Source organism: Microtus pennsylvanicus, chromosome 20 (assembly GCF_037038515.1).
Source record: "Microtus pennsylvanicus isolate mMicPen1 chromosome 20, mMicPen1.hap1, whole genome shotgun sequence".
NCBI classification, from domain to species: domain Eukaryota; kingdom Metazoa; phylum Chordata; class Mammalia; order Rodentia; family Cricetidae; genus Microtus; species Microtus pennsylvanicus.
In genome coordinates this window covers 9,909,741-9,931,505 of record NC_134598.1, presented here as the reverse complement: position 1 = coordinate 9,931,505, position 21,765 = coordinate 9,909,741, and the positions used below count along the sequence as shown (strand labels likewise).

The 21,765-nt window shown below is 49.6% G+C and overlaps 1 protein-coding gene across 1 annotated transcript; it reads right to left on the bottom strand.

Moving 5' to 3' along the window:
- Positions 1-432: 432 nt before the first annotated feature.
- On the bottom strand, positions 433-11,161 carry Sdr9c7 (short chain dehydrogenase/reductase family 9C member 7). The gene is made up of 4 exons (XM_075954548.1): positions 10,861-11,161; positions 7,524-7,782; positions 6,681-6,844; positions 433-759 (listed from the first exon to the last, which is right to left on the bottom strand). The coding sequence occupies exons 1-4, from the start codon at positions 11,159-11,161 to the stop codon at positions 542-544; spliced, it is 942 nt and encodes a 313-aa protein (XP_075810663.1). The 3' UTR covers positions 433-541.
- Positions 11,162-21,765: the final 10,604 nt, after the last annotated feature.

Below are 21,765 nucleotides of genomic sequence, written 5' to 3'. Positions count from 1 at the left end.
CCTCAGTGCCTGGTAGATATTAAGCAATCAATAAATACTTGAAACATTAATCAATGGTGATTAAAGAAGTGTGTGTTATATGGATCCCAATCACCTACAGATAGAGAAACGCAAAGGAAAGGAAACGACTTTGAACATTCTCTGGATATGTGCTGGCAGTTCCGACTGCTGCGTTACACGTTACACAGTTTGTCTATGCACAAACCCGTGCTTGTGAGGAGAGCTGAGGGGAGGGGCTGAGAGTCTCCCATGGACTAAGTTATCCTGTGGTATTTACAGGGTGGCCACAGCTTGTCCTTCAACAGAAGCCAGCTTTCTTCTCCTTGACTTTTCCAGGGCCAGGGCCGCTTATACCTGCCTTGGCGAGAGGAGTCTTGGGGCCCATACGGCAACTCTCTAAATCAGCAGGGGCCACATCAGGTTTCTGGAGGCCCCAGCGGAAGTGGGGAGACATAAGCCAGCAGTGAGTGTCCCTCTTGTGATCCCACAGTCCTTTGCCCCCTCCTCCATGCACCGCTGGCCACCCCTTGAGCTCCCCAGCTCAAACACTGTCTGCTGGCCTCGGCAAGTATCGGCTCAGGATGAAATCTGTCACAGACGTGGGCAACTTTGCCAGGGGGAGATAGAGAAGCTTGACATCCAGGCCAGGGTTGTAGCGGACTCGGGGACTCCTGGAGACAACAGCATGCTCCATGCTGTTGGTAACATCGCTGAGTTTTGGATGTGCCAGCCGCATATAGTTAGCCAACTTTTCAGTATCTGTTTGAGACATTGGGGGTGAAAGGAAGATAGAACAAAAGACTGTTATTCTTTAATAAAATAATCCCCCACCCTAAATTCTATCCAAGCTCCCTGTCTCGTAGAAGTCTGATCCAGCTTTTTTTTTTGTTTTTTTTTTTGTTTTTTTTTTGTTTTTCGAGACAGGGTTTCTCTGTGGCTTTGGAGCCTGTCCCGGAACTAGCTCTGTAGACCAGGCTGGCCTCGAACTCACAGAGATCCGCCTGCCTCTTTAAAGTGTGTCTCCCACACTAGGTACAGTGTCCCTCACCAAACGCCTATTTACAAGATTATCAATAATATTACAATATTATCTTATTTCTCTTTTTTTTTTTAAGATTTATTTATTGTGTATACAATGTTCCTCCTGTACACCTCTATGTCAGAAGAGGGCACCAGACCTCATCACAGATGGTTATGAGCCCTCATGTGGTTGCTGGGAATTGAACTCAGGACCTCTGGAAGAACAGCCAGTATGTTTATCCTCTGAGCCATCTCTCCAGCCCCTTATTTCTCTTTCTAAACACTGGAGTTGTGTCCTGAAATCTCACTGTTTTATTAGATGAGCAGCAAAAAGAACAAGCCCAGTTCTTCAACAACAAACCACTTAGTAGCTAGCTGTCTGACCTGGACCATATGTTTGGGTATCTGCAAAATGGGGGCGATCACACGGATCCTAGAGCATAGCACAGATGATTGTCATCTTTCTGTTTCTGTGTCAAAATACCCGAGGGAAAAAACTAAAGGGAAGACTTATGTTGGCTCATGGTTTCAGAGGCTGCCCTCCATGGCCAGGTGGTCCAGCTGTTCTGGGCCTGCCAGAGGCCAAGCATCAGGGGGTAGCAGGCAAAGCTGCTCCTCATGGTGTCCATGAAGGAGCAAAGGATGGAAGAGAGGTGGAAAGGGAGGAAAGGAAGGATTAAGGAAAGAGGGGACAGGGACAACATACAGTCCCAAAGCCATGCCCCTAAGGACACACCCACTCTTTCACCGAGGGCCAGATAAATCTGCATTATCTGTCATAACCCAGGAAGTATGAATCACTAATAGATTAACCCTTTGCTTGTTTGTTTTGTTTTGAGGACAAAGTCTCACCCTGTAACCTAAACTGGCCTGGAACTTACTATATAGCCCATACACACATGGCAATCCTCCTGTCTTAGTCTCTCAAGTACTGGAACTGGAATTATAAGTGTGAGACTTCACACCTGTTTCCCCACCTTTCCTGTTGCATGTATGTATGTATGTATGTATGTATGTATGATGTATGTGGTCCTGGGGATTGAGCACAGAGTCCCACTGAACTACAGCCCAGCTGGGTTGCCCCATTAATAACATCAGAGCCCTTGTGATCCACTCACTCTCCTAAAGCCCCCACTTCTGAATATTGTTGTTTTGGGGACCCAGCCTTTAACACATAGCCTTCGGAAGACCTTTTTGGCCCAGACCATTCCTGGTTAACAGCAGAGTGGATGATGTGGAAGGACAGTGTGGAAATGTTCATAGTCACAGAAACCTGGAAGTGGTGAACTATTGGCTGGTGGGTGCCTAGTTACTGCACAACGTTCCATGTTTTCTACCAAAGCATCTGGGGAATAAAAAGGTATTAAAAATGAGTAATTCTGGGACTGGAGAGATGGCTCAGTGATTAAGAGCACTGACTGCTCTTCCAGAGGACCCGGATTCAATTCCCAGCACCCACATAGTGATTCACAATTATCTGTAACTCCGGTTCCAGGGGACTTGACACCCATGGCAAAACACCAATATACATTAAGAAAAAAAATAAAATTTAAAAATGGCAATTCTACAAACAGGCGTGGAGACACAGGTGGGTGTCTAAGTAGTTCAAGCATGTTGGGGCTCATGACAGACCTCTGGCATCTCACTATGCCCGCCCCTTCTCCTGTACTCTGGGACAGAGATAGGTGTGCAGAATAAGGGGTGGGATTCAAACTTCAGAGAGTAATAAGGGCTCCAGAGGAAGTGGACTTGAGGGTCAGACTTCCCTAGCAGGGAGTCAAAGGAGGGAAAGAGTAATAATGGTTAAAACTGGGAACAGAGTAACAAAGTTGTCCTGACTTTGGCCTGCTCTAGGTAGGTATGTCATCCGTCATCCGTTACCTCAGCGTCAAGATGCTTAGAGATTACTGGTGGGGACTGGCCAATGGCATTCAAGAGTCCTTATGACAGCCTCTAAGGAGTTTCCTGAGAAGAAAGCTAGAGAATTTCAGCTACATATTGGGGCCTTCCAAAGAGCCATGCTCACTTAAATTAGGCTGTCTTTTTAGAGATGGAGCCCTAGGACACCTCCAACGCTGTACCTGTTGGGGTCTCCCACCAGCAGTGCCCGGGCAGGATGGTGAATGTGAGGATGTGCTGAGGGTTCTGCACATCCCCTCAGGACCCAGGACCCACACAAGCCAAGGAGATGATGGAGTCAAGCCGTGGGCGCCCGGCCTTGACAGGCAGCAAACATCCCCACAGACAGTGAGGTGGAAGAAGGTGTCCAGCCATAAGAGGTGGTACGTTCTTACACTGTTTTCTTAAATATTTGTTAGTTCTAAGTTTGCATGGGATGGGAAGAGAAGCAGAAGTTCCCACACAACTCTTTACTCCCCTAGATGGTGGGGAAGAAAGAGCACACAGTTTAGATGTGGGCCCTTGAGAAAGAGTTTGCATTCTTGAGACAGCTCTCTAAGAAGTATTCGAGCCCAGGCTCTGCCGCTGTGGCCTTAACACTTGATGTCTGTTCCCTTCACACAGACACTCATTCCGAAGGGCGTGGCTAAAGGAGATGTTTGACGGCCTCCCAGCGGGTGAAGATGAGACAAAAAAATCCAGTTAATATTCTGTCCCTCCTCAGCTCCTCCTGAGCCCTCCTGACTCCACCTTATCATGTGATCCATCAGCGCCAGACCGCTGTGCTCTGTTCTCACGCCTGTTCCGGTGACTCTGAGCCACTTGAACATGGTTCTGCCCCAGACACAGTTAAAAGTAACACAGGAAATCTGGAGCCCATCCTGGGGTTCAAAGCCAGGGACCTGTGGGATTAGCCAGAGCACCTGGCACTGGATGTCACCCCTCCAGTCTCTCTCAGAGCTTGACCCTGTCCCTGCACTACCAGGACCTGCGACTTCAGCTCTCTGAGTTCCAGCGGAGCCTCCCATCTGGTCCCCTTATCACCCGCAGCTATTTTGAACTTCTTTAAAAGTCCTCTAGGGCCTTAGGACTAGACCCACGGTCCTCGGTGTGGGTATCTCCAGAGGCTTTCCCGCCCTGCCTGCCTCTCTACCCTGTTCATACTGCGGCCAGGTTGGTAGACAGAACTCCACCGAAAGTTTGCCAGGCTCATTCTACGCCAGTTTTGTTCAGTTCTCCTAAAAACCCATAAGACAATCAATCATACTTAGGTGAATAAGCCTTCATTTCTGAGAGCTATGGGATCATGCCCCGGAATCTGCTCACATCCAGATCTCCAGGTGTTGCTCATGAGCATCTGTGGGAAATGACTGGTATCTTGTCCCTGTCGGCGAGCTCCTATTCACACCCAGCAAAACTAAAGGATTCATTATCACCTCTGTGGGCCACTGGTCACAGCAGAACTGGGTCTCTGTAAGCCACTCCAGATTGGCTTTGCGTTCTGTGCCTATCCATTAGAGCGTTATGTTCTGGGTGTGAGGGATTTGCGCTCAGATCTCCTCTGCAGAGCTGGAAATGTTTATCTAAAAGCACTTATCATCTGTTCTTGGAAAATCACAGTGTGGAATAATAGGTAAATTAGCCTAGGGCGTTTAGCAATCCAACTCTCGCTGTTCTTTAGCATAGTTATTACCCCCCCCCCCATTGTCTGACAAGTGGCTTTCAGGGAAGTTTGCCTCTCTGCATCTTCCTTCAAGGACCCCTTGGAAACTCCACAGTCTCTGTCTGCATAGGTATTCCCCCTGTGAAGTTTCCAGAGACTGACTAAACCTATATTGCACCCCAGCCTCAGTGTAGGTCTGTAAATAATTTGGCCCCTTGTTTGCTTAAGAATCCCACAGAGGATTACATAATTCATTCCCTCTACCACCTAATACCGTCCTTCCCACAGCTGCAGATTTCCCTCTGTGGGATCCGTGGGCACATGACCCAGCCTGAGCCAATCAGAGCCAGCCCTTTGTTCCTCTGAGCCTGTGATCCCCCAGGTCAGGATGAGTTTCTTAACTCTCAGGGAGGTGCTGGACAGGATTCTTAGCTCTGTTTAGAAGCTAGGGAACCAGACCAGACCCTAACAGTAACATTCTATAGCAATCTGATCAGATTGTACCCAGAGAGCACTGTTGCAAGAAATTCCTTTCTACTTAAATGGTTTGGGTAGACTTTCCTTCACTCAGTGCCCCAAGGTTCTATTTGATGTCCTGCCTGAGGGCACCCTTCTCCACACAGACTGCTGTTATGTGCAGAACAGAAAGACTAGTTTCTTTAAGGAACAAAATCAACCTTACCAGCAGTGAACGGAATCAACCCTAACCAACAGTGAACGAGGTTGTGCCCCCACCGGGTTCATCAACATAAACCCAGCCCTCATCCTACGTGGCTCCTCCTCACACAGCGACTGCTGGCCTAAAACATTCCAGGCATCCAGAGACTTCTCCCCACGTCTGCTTCCTGTTCTGTTGGAACCACCATCCCTTCTCCCCTGGAAGTCTGCAGCCACCAGAGAAAACTTGAGACCACAGAGCAGATGGCTCTGTCTGATGCTCCCTCAGCTGCCCCTCACTGTTCCCTACCTGCTGGGTTCCTTAAATGCCCTCAAAATAAATGTCCTGTCTCAGAGCCCTCTGAGGCTTATAATTATACATTCCCCGTCTTCCCTTTCCACAACCCACCAGCACCCAGCTGACTCCTCAAGCTATCTCAACAGAAGCTCTTTTTATACCAGAATCTGAATTCAGGCTCCAGGCCCCTCTTGTCCTTCCTTCATAGCCTTATTTCTCTGCAATGACATTTAATCATGATTGTCACTAAGTGTGTGTGATATTTATCGTCAGCTATGGGCAGCAAGGGGCAAGTGTGCTATTCTGTCCACCCCAGTGTCTGATGTGCGATAGTCTCACAGTGAAAGATGTCCCCAGTAGAGAGAGCTTTCTCGGTTTTCCTGCCTTGCCTTGCTTCGCTGTGGACATATAATGCCCAGGAAAACCGTCTCTAAGCACTCACTCCTATTCCCGTCATGGGCTTGACAGACTTACATTGTTGTAGTTTGGATCTTAAGTGTCCCCCTAAAGACCTATGTGCTATCTTTAAGCTCCGCGTACAGCTGGGAAACTGAGGCATAAAATGATCCGTCAGGCTGGGAGTGGTGGTGTACTCCCGGGATTACAGAATTTAGAAACAGAAGCAGGAAGGTCCAGAGTTCAAGTCATCCTCAGCAAATAGGAAGTTTTAAGATAGCCTTAGCTACCAGAGACCCTGCCTCAGGAAAACAAAACAAAACAACAAACTTTTAAAAAGAAAACAATGACACCACCGTAAAGCAAACAAACAAAAAACAAACAAACAAAAAACAATGTCCACACTCACACGTGGCAGACAAAGCCCGGACTCCCAGCAGGAGGTCTGGCTCTCACAAACTCGCTCTCTGTTCTTTGCTAGTCTCCTCTCAGTGTGTTTTCACAAGATTCACCTGCACCGATGTTTGGAGGAGCCGTGCCAGAGCAGATAGCATCTGTCCACCCGTCCCTACCTTCCCCGCAGCTGTGGCCCTGCGACCTGGATTCTAATCTCAAACTCCAGCACTGTTACTAACTGTATGGATAATCTCTTGGGCTCTGTCTCATTCTCTGTAAACTGAAATTCAGCCAGTGACCCCCAAACCCCCACAGCTTCCTCAGAGAGCCCGCTTCCTCTTGGAGACTCACAGACACGAAAATACTCCTCTCCGTAGCTATCCCGGGTCTCCTGCGGCAGCCGATCCCACAGCTTCTTCATGCGTGATTGCAGAGTTTCCTGGCCCAGGATGGATGTCCGGTAGTTCCCCGGCTCAATAATGCTGACCTTCACCCCAAAGAAATGAAGCTCTCGCCTGTGGGATCAAGAGTTGCATTTGGTCTAGCCTCAGAATGTCAGGCATCAGAGACACCTTTGGAGCAACAATGTCCCTCCCAAAACCTGGAGGTGTTCAGCCCACCGCCAGAGTTAATTTCAACAGCGTCTTTATGCAAATGGCTTTCCTTGAGGCCTCAGCCCTTTCCCAAACTGATCCAGTAGCCTGGAGCAATCTGCATTAGGCACAACCAACAGGAAATCCATGGAGAATCTAGGCCAAGGTCTTGCCTCCTCCCAGGTTCTTTCCACCCTGCCCTACCCCAGTCACCCCAGTCACCAAGGAATAAGGGAATATGCACAAAGGCCCGCATCTTCTGAGGGGCTTCCAGAGGCACCTCTGCTCCAGGCCTCCCTCTATGTGCTTTACCTCTCTCTCTTTCTCTCCTCTTCTCTTCTCTCCTCTTTTCTCCTCTCCTCTCTCCTCCCCTTTAACCTCCTCCCCTCCAATACTGAGACTTAACAGGGTTTGCTTCACTCCGGGTCCGCCCAAGGGAAGATCCAAGTGATGTCTTCTGTCCTCATTCCACAGGGCTCCCTCCTCCTGACTTCTCCCCTTGGTCCTGTTTGAGAGTCTTCTTCCCAGAACTCCCCTGCCTACACACTGACCCGCTCAGGCCCCGAGACCCCCACCTGGTTTGGTCCCAGGACCCACTCACCTGATGCTATCAGAGAAGGCTTCAACACCAAACTTGGAGACACAGTAGCCACCACCGATGACGGCCACACGCCCACCGGAACTGGACATGTTGACCACCCTGCCCCGGGCTTTCTTGACCATAGGCAGCATGTTCAGGGTGACTTCAATCAGTCCCACCAGGTTCACGTTGATCACTTTCACGAAGTCTTCTTTGGTCAGCCATTCATTGGGGCCACTAGGCAGGCCCACACCAGCGTTGTTCACTAGGGCCCAGAGGCCTGCGGGGAGAGACAAAGGTAGAGAGAACCATACAGGAATCAGCAAGTTCTCTGGAAGAGCTCCGTGGGACACCAGCCAACAGCTCGCTGTCCATGGGTGGCTTAGCCGGTGGACAACGCCTAAGGACAGCGGGCAGACATTCAAAGATGGTGTGGCTTGGAGAGCAGGAAGAGCAAACCCAAGGCCAAAGTGTTCAATGTTCCCCGTGGGATGCTTTTTATTTCCCTGATTCCTGTGCTCTGCCAACTAAACTGGGCTCTGTACCTACTATAAACAAGACTGTGTGCAGCCAGTGGCCCTGAAGCCATGAGGTATGGGTAAGAGATGCCATTTTCATACAAATGGGTCATCGCTTGGCTTCTCAAACACACATCCTTTTATCTACTCTTCCAAGTTTCCAGCTCTTCATCTATTCGCCTAGCAAACCTCATTCATTCATTCATTCATTCATTCAGTTTCGGCTCTGTGTTGTCACTTAAGTAAAGGAGACATAAAATGAACAAGTTGGGATCTTACACCTCCAGAAGCCCAGAGACCAGAGAGAAGAGTGAGCTTGGAGTATTTATAGAAAAGTACAGAAGAATACACACTATGGTACTTGTGGTGAAGGGGTGAGGTTCTCTCAGATCAGGAAGGTAGGACTAGAGGAAACCAGTGTGGTCATCTAGCTCTGCGGGGCCTTGGGGTTGAAGAAACCCAGGGCTCAGGTCTGGCTTTGATTCTGACCTTGGACAAGCCCCTTCCCTCCCTGGGCCTCGGGTTCCTGATCAAACAGCACCAGGACAGCTGTTTCCACAAGCCTGCTGGGGGTGGAGCTGTGGGAGAAGTTCTTTCATTTGTTTTATGAGTTGAGCTTTTGAGTGAAATGCCACCAGGGAGGTGATAAAAAGAGTTCAAGCCTCTTCTTTCCCCAGGGACTCCATGAGCCCCAACCCCTGACCCTTCTGTTCTTTCTCTGGTACAGTCCCATTTTGATTAAGACAAACCTCGAGACCCCTTCCTGAGTGCCATGGTGCACTCCCTCTTCCAGGGGCAGATCAGGATGTGACCATCAGTTCTGACCCTGGCTCTGGAGTCCCCCCTAAGCCATGCCTCTCCCCATCTTATCCCCTATTCAGGCTGGAGAGGCTCCAGGAGGAGAACTGACTGGCAGGACTCAGAGCCTTCCCAGCGAAGGGACCTCTCTTAGCAGAGGAGAAAAAGAAGCTCGTGAGACGCAAAGATCGTGACATTTGAGTACTATTGCTCTAGAGGGGGCCACAGACCACCCGAGCCTCTGATAGTGTTTGTTTTCCTATAAAGAATAACTAGAGAATGATCAGAGCAGGGCTCACAGCTCCAGGGCTGTGCTCACAGGAGCCCGTCTATCCTCCTCCTCAGTGTCTTGAGCTCTGGGATGCAGGGGTGCATCACCTCACCCAGTCCCTAGTGCTTCTTCCACGGAAGATGCTGCCCAAGTGGTACATGAAGAATATCAGTCCTCCAAGGATGTCGCCACCCCAGGAACCTGGGCGTTTGTTAGGGTGCACGGGAAAGGGAGGATTAAGGCTATCGACAGTGACGTTATCAAGTGACGTTATCCCAAGGTCACCAGGTAAGGCCACGTAACCACAGGGGACTAAACTGGAAGAAGAAAGCAGGGGCCAGAGAAGCAGAGAAATGAAAAAGCATAGAGAGGATGTGGCTCAAGCTTACTGGGAGGGAATGAACCATGAGCTGAGGAATGTCGGCAGCCTCCGAGGGAGGAGAATCCTGGAAGTGAGTTCTGCTCCAGACCCCCCAAATGAGCCAGCTCTATTGAGACATTGACTAGTGAGAACCATTTTGGACTATGGGGTAATAAATGCGTGCTGTCTAAGTCATTGCATTTGCATGGATTTGTTGCAGCAACAGGAGACTGCTACACCCAGTGAGTCATGGTCACAAATGGCTGCAGGCTGGGTGCAGGGAACAGGCTGAGGCAGCATGGCGGACCAGACTCACCCTGCTGAATTATTCATTAACTAACTCAGTCGACAAATATTTATCAAGCACCTTTCTGGGTGCCAGATATTGTCCTAGGTGCTAAGGACATGGAGTGAGTGAGGGACATAGGCCCACTCTCAGGAGGCTTTATTCCCGCAGAGGAAACAGATGATGAAGAAAAAAGGGGCCGAAGTATGGCTCAGCAGATAAGAGTGTTTGCAGCACAAGCCTGGTGACCGGAGTTCAATACCCAGGGCTCACATGGTGAGGGAACTGACTTGCAAAACCTATCCTCTGACTTCCACACAGTCTTTTCTTACTCTGTTTCCTTTTTCTATAACTCCTGATCCATAGAACCAATGTCCTCTTTTGGCCTCTTCTCTTCACACACACACACACACACACACACACACACACACACACACACACACACTAATCATAATAACAGCATAGTTTTTAAAAAACTGAAATGTGTTATGTACTAACCAGGGCTAAATACTAGAGCTCTGGGCAGAGGCCTAGCGAGTTTTCGGAAGCAAAAACTTCCCCATAGTCTCCGTTCCTGTAACTAAGCAACCCTGTGTCCACACCCTGTATGCCACGAGTTCACCAGGCAAGAAAGTCCCCATGCATTCTTGGTACAGCCCCCAACACAGGTTCATTTCCTAAAGGGAGAAAGCCCCTGCTGGAGGACGAGCAGAAGAAATGGGCCCACCCCACCCGTGGGATTCCACCTCTTGCCCCTTCCTTGTCGCTCCTAGCCTCAGCCCTCCAAGAACTGTGACTGCGCATCTGTGGGAGCCAATCTGGGACTCCTCAAGTCTCCAAAAGGCACCTCCACTTTTAGAGGTTTGAACATTTGGAACATTCCAGATGCTGCCTCTGTCCTGAACCTCTGAGGGAGAAAATGTCCTCAGGATGTTGCTTCCTCGTGTCAGCTGGCCAAACCATAACCTTGCCATGATTCCAGATTCAACCGCACCAGAGGCTCTTGACCTGCTTCCTAGTCATCTCTCCAACTCCATTTGCACATCAGGTCCCAGGAAGAGGGGGGGGGGGAGACAGAGACAGAAAGACAGAGAGAGAATGTTAAGGAATGCAGTTCACCCCACCTTGCTCGCCCACTTGGTCCCTCACCCACTGGGCTGCGGCCTTGATGCTCTCAGTCTTGGTGACATCTAGGAGGATGGTCTGCAGCTGGTAGGAGGTGTCCTGCTGGAGTTTCTGGGCCCCCTCCTCCGTGAGGCAAGCAGCGAGCACTTTCATGCCCCGGTCAACCAGTTGCCTGGCCAGCAGGTTCCCAAAGCCAGAGTCGCAGCCCGTGATGAAGACGTACTTCTCTGAGAGGTTTCGAACCAGATTGCAATTTTTGAACCAGCGGTACATAAAAGAGAGGTCCGTGAGGGCCGCCATTGGAGCTGATGTCCAAGGATGGGCCCAGGAATTGGTAGGATACACTGGTCCCTAGAACCCAGCAGGCAGCCTGCCAGAGCCCACAGGGAGAGAGAGCTCCGGGACCTGCAATAGACACAGAGCCTCTGGGTGAGCCGCTCTGTAATTTTATAGGTGGATGCCTCAGCACAGCAATTAGCTCAGATGCAAGAAATTCAAGTCCAACCTGAAGCATGTCACCTCTGTCAAAAGGACTGCCCTGGTGACTGCTTCCACCTCTCTCCTTGACCTTTCAGGGATGGGAACCAGAAATTGAGAAATTCATAGTAGCGTGAGTTCAAGTGCATTATGGGAAGGGGCATGAGAGGGCAAAGGGGAGCTTAGCCCCTATCTGAGCTCTCTTAAGGAAACCCCACCCTGCTTTTACCTCCCGTCGAGGGATCAAAACCATCTACAATGCATTCAGGCATATCGATAAATTTAATTTCTATTATCTGAAAAGAAAGGAAAAAAAAAGACAAAGTCACTAACACAAAGCAAACAAAAGCTGAATTGAGTCGCCAAGTCCCAGGAGAAATGAACTCCAGGGCATCTGCTCTTTGAGACCTTGAATTAATTTAGGTTAGTTTTGTGACAGAGTCTCACTAGTAGCGCTGGCTGGCCTAGCCTAAACTTGCCAAGCTGTGACACCCCTCCTGCCACTCCTGGGTGCCACCACGACCATCTATCTTCTTTGGAGGTGTGGAAGGAGCCTCCATCACGGGAGAGGATAAAACGCACAGGGTTTTCCCAGGCTGGGTGTGACTCGCTGCTGACTCCAGAGGCCGTGAGGCATCTCTGTAGGGGAGGGAGGCTGGAGATAGGAGTTTCAACTTCTAAAAAGTAGGAAGACTCTAAACAGCTGGGTGGGTGGCACACATTTGTAGTCTTAGCACTTGGGAGGATCAAGAGTTCAAAGGTCATCCTCAGCTATAATAGCTAGTCAGTCTGGGCTACGTAGGATTCTGTCTCAAACAAATAAAACATGAAAATCATCTGCCAGAAACCAGCCCAGTATTCCGCCCACCCTACCCCCTGGTGGCCAGGCAGTCACAGGAGTCTAATACGGAGGAGACAAAGGCTGTCGGGGACAGGTGTCTTCCCTTCTGTCCCAAGACCCTGGCACACTCTAGGTGGATTGATGAACTGAAGAAACTGAGGGCAGGGGAGGTGGCAGTGCAGGGACCAGGCTATTAAGTCATTTGTCACTGTGGCTAATTAGATCTCCAGAAGGATAAAAGGGCAGACGTCAAAACGATTAGAAGGTGTGGGGCCAAAGACAGACAACAGCAGATGGAGAGAAAAGTCGGGAGGCAAGACAGCAGCAACAGGGAGGTTAGGGAGTGGACAGCTCCGGCTGGAGGACAGTCAGACAAGATGAGGCTGGACCACAAGGAACCCGCTGGGAATGCGGGAGGAGCTCGGGCAGAGTCTCCGATCCCAGGCAGATGATTGTAAGGAGAGCAGGGTGAAGCTGTGGAAAAGGCCAGTGGCAGAGCTTGCAGAGAGAGCTATCCCAGGCAACAGAGGGCTTACAGAAAATCGGAGGGGAGGAGGAAGCAAGCTGGGTGTGAGTCTTGAGGGACCACACCCAGCATTGCATAAGCTGCAGGGACAGAGCAAGGCTGGGTGCCTTCTTGGGTCACGAGTGACCTCGTCCCTATTTAGAAGGGCTGTACAGAAATCGGGTGCAAAGGCGCCCTAGAGAGGGGAGCAACAGGTGCATGCCTGTGTCTCGCTGTTTACCGATGCTGGCCAGCTATGCAGGTAAAGAGGGTGTTATCACACCAACTGCTGATCCCACTGGGCAAGCACAAGACCGCTACCATAATTTTCGAGCCAAATTTGAAGCAAGCTTTAGTCAATACTGGTATAGACACTGGCCAGGTCCATACCTGCGATTCCCATAGAATGCTGCAAATTATGTCAGGTGCTTATAGAGGCAAACCCCACAAGGCTACCCACTTCCTGCCTCCGTCTGATTGGGGACAAGGATACATCCTGATGTACCTCTTGCCTATGGGTGATCAAGAACATCCCGTGCAGATGGGGCAGCCAACCCTGTATACAGATGTGAACATGCGTGGCTTGCTATCTTACGTGAGCAACAGTTCCAGCATCCCAGCAAATTGTCTGTCTTTGGGCAAGTGGGGCTTACAGGCAATTTTTTTGTTTTCTAGCCCTCTTAAGCACAATAATTTAAACTTCAAACATAACTGTAGGCCTCACACAACAAGGCTGGGTCATTCTGTACCAAAGATTTGGGGGTGAGGACCAGGTCAGTGGCCGTCTCTGAAGGGCAGACCCGTGGGCAACGGTAGATGACAAACCTACGTGTTTCATGTTTTCCTCAAGGCCACGGCATGTACTGGACTGGCTTTGTAAGCCTCCTCCAGTCTGGACTGGCCTCCTGGATGAGCGATCAAAGAAGTTATGCCCAGGAGACATCAGTGGCCCTCAAGGGCTGAGCAGGCTGAGGGGCAGCAAGCATTCCAGTTCTTGGGGACAGGGTAAGACTGAGGTGTTTGACTCCAGAGTAGAATAATTCAGAACTGACCTGAGGCAGACCTATACTGGATCCAGATACCTTCTAGGCCTCTCTACGAACTCTGGCTAAGGTAGTGGCTCCCTGGACTCAAATTAAAAAAAAACCAATCAATCAAACAAACAAAAAACCTGTAGGCTGAGAGTGGTAGGACCACGTACAAGGCTGGGAGTGTCTCCTACTTTCAAATCCCAGCTATCCTCACCTTGCTGGCCTTTGCGGCCTGAGAGTTCAGCCTGCTTTGTCCCTTTCAAGGTCACTCAGTGTCCACAGGGACTTTCAGAAGAAGAAGAAAGGCCTCATTCCCTCCAGGTCATTCCCAGCCTGTGGGAGGGCAGGGACTGGCCATACCAAAACTTACCCTAAGGAGGTAGGCAGGGGGCTGGAGAGAGGGCTCAGAGGTTAAGAGAACTGATTGCTGTTCCAGAAGTCCTGAGTTCAATTCCCAGAAACCACATGATGACATACAACCATCTATAATGAGATCTGGTACCCAGAACACTATATACATAATAAATTTAAATAAAAAAAGAGATAGGCAGGAGACAGGACAAACTGAGTCCAATTCCCCTGCCTCTGCTCATGCTTCATCCCCCAAAGCAAAGTCCTCAGGGGGCTTCAGAGCCTTGAGTGACAGCTGACTGCACATATACACACAACTCCTCAGCTGAAACAGCGTTCACTCTTCCTTGTATTTCCCCAGAATCCTGATTAATATCTCAGGAAAAGCCTGGGGCAGGCATAAGGATGAGGGGAGCCTGCATGATCTTGGGGTCCTGAGATGTTCCCCTTATGTCTCTGTTCCTAACCCCATGATGTATTACTATCACCAGCAACCCACTAGATTCCACCACGTTCTCTGATCTTGGTTCCATACCTTGGGGAGTCCATGGAACTCACCAGAAAGGTAAACGTACAGTTCGTGAGGAAGAGCAACCTTGGAGTCACAGTCACGTGAGTACCACATATGACGCATTAGTGGTTAGTACGCTCACGTGAGTACCACAGGATGCATGAGTGGTTAGTATGCTCCCTGCGTAGGAGATCTGCCACCCAGCGCAGTTTCGACTTGTGAGACCACTGTCGTGGCCTTTGAAATCTGCTCAGAATCAACGAATCTTTAATGCATTCTCTCCACGTCTACCTTCAATTCTGAATTGGGACGTTTGTAGGAGTTCCTGGTTCCACAGTAATTCCACCTCCTCGTCCTCGCTTCTTTCCTCGGCATGGAATGCCTATCACCCTCAGCTGGGCCATGACCTGTGCCCATCTGCCCACCTCTCAGCTCTTAGGCTCATGATGGCGCGTGCGTGAGGAAAAAGGAAGCTAGCAGTTGGTCTTATATTTTTTATTTTATTTTCTTTCCTAGTCTCCCACACTTTGGAGGAATCTTGCCTTTGAGCATAAAAGAGATGTCCCCTTGACACAGAGACAAGACCCAAAGAGGAATCTGGGTAGTACCTTTGCCCCCCAACTCCCGACACACATTCCTTCACCCTTTAGAGGCTACAGTAAATCTCAGGGTCGTGGTCTCCAACATGTCTGATATCTTGCTCCCCAGATGCTCAGATTCCTTCCCCAACAGTTATTCACCCAGCACCCTCGAGCCTCATGTGTCCAGCTGTCTGGCCAGCAGGATTCTGGGGCTGGAGTCACAGCCCACGACAAAGATGTCTTGGAGATGGCTCACCATCTGCTTCTCCCTGTATGAGTTCCATAGGCCCACTATGGCCGCTAGGTACAGCCCAGGACTTTGCAGAGAACACTGAATTCTGAGTCAAAATGAGCCTGGCCTCTGTTCAGACCCGAAGGGGTGGGAACAAGAGGGCTGAGGTAGGCAGGAAGGGCAGCCTGCAGGCTTTTGGCACAGAGTCCTCAGTTCTTACCCTTTACTGGCTTTCTGGTTCATTTTGTTCCTGTCCCACCTCGGCTCTGTGAATGGCTTTTGCTATCCTAATAGGTGAATATCCTTAGATATTTCTGAAAGAAACCACAACTTGGTATTCAGCAAAACCTCGCTAGTCCCTGATTTCCCTCACACCTACACCCATGTGCAAACCCATGCATATTTCACAGCGCATGCTCCACCCCAGTCAAGTCCCAGGCTCAGATTGTTCTTACTGTCTCAGAGGCTGGCAAGCCCCTTGAGCCAGGGCCTTTCTGAACATGGGTAGTCGCTGTTAATACCCTGGACTTGGCATCAAAACACATTTACAGCCACCTCTGTTGGGGACACCTGCAATCTGAACCACTCCAGAGGTGGAACCAGGAGCATTACAAGGTCAAGGCCAGTCTAGGCAGGGTAGCAGGACCTTGTTTCATAATAAGGCTTTTCTTTTTAGAAGTCTGCTGATATATCTCACTGGCAGAGGTTTTGCTGATACCCTGGGTTCAAGCCGCAGTTCCTCTCCCCCAAAACCTCCCTTCATAGAAAAAATCCTCTGTGAATCCGGGTTTTCTCATCAGGCTTAGGATTCTTATTCAGAAATCTAAGTCATTCCCCTGCACCCGCAGGAGAGGCCAGAGGAGAGAGCAGGAGAGCTGTGGTGGCCGCAAGCAGAACGGTGTGGAAACAGGAAGTGGGGTCTCCAAACAGGAAGTGTGATGCCCTGAGCAGAGAAAGAAGAAAGGGAGAGGAGTGGGAACTGGAGTGAAACTTCCAGAACTAGTGGGAGAGAGGACTAGAAAGACTCCACCGCCGCAAGACGCCCTTTCCCCTTGTTAGGAATATTTCTTAATATTAGCTCCCTGCCTACAATCCCCAATCAAGACAAATCAAAACAAGCCAAGTTAAGAAATATCCAGGTTTAATGGGAGTTCTGCACTCTCGGGTGGCCCCGAGGGGGAACTGGGAAGCCCTGGGAAGGTGACCCCCCCTCCCCAGGAAGAAAGGGAGACCACGTGTTCCTCTTTCAGGAGATCACTTAAGTACCCTGGGGAGTGGTCCTGACCCCATCCCCAGGGAGGGGTCAGGATCTGGCCTGCTGGGATTTGGAGTTCAGACCAGGCCTGGGGGCTGGGATAGATGCAAGGGACTGGGGCCTATGCTCCCAACTTGACATTCCAGACTCTTTGGATATAGGGGTGACAGAAAATTGGAATGGTAATTATGACAAACACTTAGGCTCTCTTGGGAACAAAGGGCATAGACTCAAATCTGGCTACTTCCTGCAGGCACGGGGTGGAATGGGGAAGGGGCGAGCCAGGTTCCATGCTTTAGCGAGAGGTGTGGCTGGAAAGGCATCCCATGAACTGTCTGTCATCCCAGAGAAGGCAGGTGTCTAGGAAAAAAATGTTATCGCTAAAGATGAGTGTGCCAGAATGAGGAGCAGGTAGGCCCTTCATTATGGCATCCTGGAAAACTGGAGGGTGGAAGGTCCAGTCTGCTGGACAGACCAAGCGTCCTGAGTAGGTGCCCGCTTGAGCCTGGAGAGATGGTACCAGCATGGGTGTCCCAAGAGCTTGGCAGCCGAGGGTGTGGTGAGGATTACCATGTGAGGTCCTGTCCATGGAGGCTCGAGAGACCTAGGAGTTAACTGTTTGAGGAGTACTCTGTCCTCTGGGGAGAACGGGGCAGGTTTAGGGGCATTAGGGTCCACTGGTGTGGTGGCAGGGAGACAACTATCAGCGTGTGAACAGAGAAGGGACCTTAAAAGGGAGAGATAGGGTAGGTACCCCGCTAGTGGAGGAGTTTGAACTGGGAGGTGATGGCTAAGGAGAAAGGGCCTACCATAAAGCAGTTCAAAAGGGCTCAGGCCCATAGGGGAACATGGGGTGGCCCTGAGACGAGTCAGGGCAAGGGAGAGAACAGAGGGCCAAGATAACCTGAGTTCAATGGAGAGCTTGCTTTTGGTTGTTGTTTGACGAGTCCCATTGTCCAGGAGATGTTGAGAACTTCTGACATCAGCTCCATGACCCTGAGCCACCACATCTGCTGTTTCCCTGGAGACCGGAAACGCTTCTATCCATCCTGAAAAAGTGTCCACAAGTGTTAAGAGACAACAGAGGTTATTTTTTTTTTGAGTAGGCATATGGGTAAAATTAACCTGTCAATCTTTGCCCGGTTGGTGTCCACGAAGCTGGTGTAGATACTGGCGGATGTGGAGAGCTCCTTATGGGTTGGCCTGGGCACACGTCTGGCAGAAGGAGTGAACCTGTAAAATAGAATCTTGGAGATGGGTGGGGTTAAAAGGGGCTCCAAGAAGTGGAACAAAGCTTTGGGGAAGCGGCTAAGGATATCTCCATCCAGTAAATGTGCTGGGCAAGCTGGTATCCCTAAGAAAGAATGAGAAAAAAATGTCCTGCAAGATGGTAAGGCAGTGGCAAAGTTTTAAGTGGGGAGGAACGGGTCCCATCTACCCCCATAGCTGAAATTGGTAAGGCCCAAGTGAAAATAAAAGTAATGGACTTACCCACCACTTGTAGCATGACCCTAGACTAGGAGAGGGTTACGGGATATACCAAGTCTGAGCAGCGTCAATCCTCTGCAAGGCTGAGACATTTGAAGGCTGGCACAGTTTTACTTGCCGATGGTGATGAGGCCAGATCTCTATGGCTTGGCATAGAGGACAAGCCAGCATAGGGGCATTGTGATTTCCAGTGACCAGGTTGCTGGCAGATAGTGAAAAACTCTAAATGCATTTGTAAGCCCCCTCAACCCTAAGACATTTTTCTTTTCTTCTTCTTCTTTTTTTTTTTTTTTTTTTTTTTTTGGTTTTTCGAGACAGGGTTTCTCTGTAGCTTTGGAGCCTGTCCTGGAACTCGCTCTGTAGACCAGGCTGGTCTCGAACTCACAGAGATCCGCCTGCCTCTGCCTCCCGAGTGCTGGAATTAAAGGCGTGCGCCACCATCACCCGGCCCTAAGTCATTTTTCTAAAACCTTACACTCACTCTCTCTTGGAAACGGGACAGTCGCCCACACACACACATGCTGGACTGCTCATCCTCCTGTGTCTTTGTGAATAATCATCTTCAAACATACTCCATTCTGGGAATTGAGGCAAATACAACCCACAGGTGTTGACTCAGTTCCTCATGTATTGATTTAGTCACTGGACCAAGGTTAGGATGGACCACAGACGCTCTCCCTTATCACCTGACCACGCAGCCGCCGACCTCGCAACTGGCTGGAACCATCGATGCAAGATTCCTTCCTGCCCATGCCCCTGCCCCCCATCCCAACCCAAATTCCTCATCCAGGGGCTATATAAGCTGCAACCATGACGCTAATAAACGGAGGCTTTGGCAAACCTAGCTTGGCCTTCTTCCTTTCTCCCGCCCATGTCTTTTCAGATAGCACCTCTCCGGGACCTGGAATAACTGACCAGCCAGGTGGGTTACAACCCCTAGACTAACTGACCTGCCAAGGCGGTCTACAACCAATCACTGCTAGTAACCCTTTGAATAAGCCAATCCAATAAGTTGGAAAACAACCTACAGTTTCCCCCCTTGTGTCTGTGGCTTTTTGCTTTAAAAGATGGACTGTAACAGCTATCAGTTGTCCTTCATATCCCGAACCTGAAGGGCCCTGTCATGACAGAATAAAAATCCTCTTGCTTTTGCATCAATTGTGGCTGTGTGAATGGTGTCTGGAGCAACTCCTCCCTGATGTTAGGACTTCTAGTCCAACAAAATAGGGCATAACCTCTGAGCAGGTGCAGTGCAATATCGTGCCACGTGACCATTTAGGCCACACTTGATAGAGCCCTGTGATTGGCTTCCCTTGTCCCCCTTCCTGTGACCTTAGGGCAGCTGGTAAGGCCTGGGCCTGTAGATTGTTGTAGTTTTGTCTGGTGGGAAGACTCAGCAGATTCTTCTCAGGCATTAAAAACTTTAAAGGCCATTTTCATCAATTCCCATATAAAAGTTTGGGGACAATCCTCAACCTTTTTTTTTCCCTTTTTTAAACTCTTTCTTAATATCTGGTACTAACTGAGGAAGCAGAATTATTAGTAGAAAAGGAACCTAGCTGCTTTTCTATTTGAGAGAGATCTGGAAGAGAAAAAGGAACACGAACCTTCATAATGCCATTAACTCCCGCCACCTCCTGGAGTGGGCAAAGAAGGGTGGAGCTTTAGTGGGATCTGGTATGGGAAGAGACTGAGAAGGATTGGGAGGGGCTAGTGCAGAGGGAGTCCAAGGTAGGAGAGAGGAGGTGGGAGGGGGAGGGGGAAGGTGGATGAGGTAAAAGTTGACCTGAGCCTCTGGGTTAAGAAGGGAGGGGTAGGTGAGGAAGGAGAGGAATGTGAAGAATGTTGCTCCATGAGAAGGGGTTGGGTAGTATGGGCTTGAGGGAGTGGAGGAGGGGCCAACACCCCGCTGGGCAGTTTGTCACAGCGTCAGCCATCTTGAGTAGTCATCACCATAAATAACCTTGGCTAGCCCCAATCAGATTTTCTTACACAGTTTTAAAAATGCTGGCGGGTCCCCGGTGTCAGTAGGCAGGCCCACAGAGCAGCCAGTCCCCAGCGGGCTGGCAGGTGTGAGCAGGAGGCGGGTTGAAAACACATAGACACATCGTACAGAATAGAATTGAATATTTATTACTTAGGGGAAAGAGAGAGTGTGGGGGAAGGAGAAGAGAAGAAAGAGACAGAAAAGTGGGAAGTGGGGAGACATGTGCGCCCCAAGAGGGGACAGTAAGAGATCCAAGATGGCAGGGGGGAGCAGGGGTCGCTGGGAGTGGACATGGCTTGCCTCTTAAAGAGACAAAAACCATAACATTCCCATCTCTTTCTTATAACAAAACACAGGAGATTAGATACCACAGTTTGAGGGAATTGGGGCAGCGAATTCTCAAGACTGCTTCTGGCTTATTTGTGGGCATCGTCTTTGCGGGGGGCAACCTGAGAAGGCTGGGTGCTGGCCACATCCTGGTCTCTTTGCTTCTGACCGGTGTCTGTGGCATGGAAATGTCTGGTGTCTCTTATCCTGTTTAAGGTATTGGCAGAACAAAGAACAAAGTTAAATTAAGGGAAAAAAAAATTAGGACCAGGGAATTGAGGGGGTATCTGACCTGTTTAAAGTGGATTCTTTAATTCGGCTCCCTGGAACTCACAAGAATTCCTTGGGTTTGTGAAAACAGAAGTTTTAGACACATAATAACTGTGGCATATTTTTGTACAATGAAAAGTATTTTTTAAGACTATGGAAGGCAGCATAAGAGAGAAAGCTGATTTGAAATTTGTTTGGTGAGGTAACCTGGCAACACCTCTCAGCTATCAGACTGTATTAGAGATCTTTGAGAAGGATAAGATTTTACTTGAGTTACTGATTAAAAAATGACAGAGAACTTACTTGGTTGACACCCAGAGCTACTCTCTTTTGGGCCCTCCATGGTCGCTGAAGGTTGCACTGGACCTTTGCTGGTTAGCGCCAGGCCTGCCAGGCTTCAGAAGACTCTGTGGGCTAAGAAATCTGTAGGAAGACAGGCCTACCTTGACCTGAGCAGCTAGGCTGTCGATTCCAGCGATTCTGTTCATATCTGGAACCGTTGTTTAGGTGAAAGGCAGTTTTTCTCAATGGTCAGCGCTCGGCAGTTGGACGTTGTTCTGTGTGTCCATTTGTCTTCTGTCTTCTTTGGAGGAAATAAGAGTGTTGCTGCTGGGAGCCAACCTGTCTCTTTTTGTTATGAAAAGCGTTTTTTAAAAAATAATTAAATATTTAAATATCACATTCCCCAGATCTCTGAGCTGCAATATAGAATCTGACTGGAAGGTTGGGTCTGAGCATGACCACCAACCCAGAGACAAAGCACCACCCACCAGGGGTTGGGCCCTCCCACATGGATCACTAATTGAGAAAATGCCTTGCAGCTGGAGCTCATGGAGGCATTTCCTCAGCTGAGGCTCCTTTTTAGAAGATGCCAGCTTGTGTCAAGTTCACACAAAACAAACCAGCACACCTACTGCAACTTTCTCCCTCATCCCAGCAGCGGGAAGCACTCGAGCTGCTGTCCAGGGCTTCTAGAACACAACAGGGTCTAGTCAGTCTCTGGAAATTCTGGATAGAGTCAGTGGGAAGAGGAGTCCGGGTATGACTC

Coding starts and splice junctions, on each gene's coding strand:
- Sdr9c7 (XM_075954548.1), bottom strand. CDS start 11,161: ATGGCGGCCCTCACGGACCTCTCTTTTATGTACCGCTGGTTCAAAAAT. Junction 7,783..10,860: donor GGACCAAGTGGGCGAGCAAG/GTGGGGTGAACT, acceptor CTCTCCCCGCAG/GCCTCTGGGCCCTAGTGAAC. Junction 760..6,680: donor AGAGGAGTATTTTCGTGTCT/GTGAGTCTCCAA, acceptor TGTCTCAAACAG/ATACTGAAAAGTTGGCTAAC.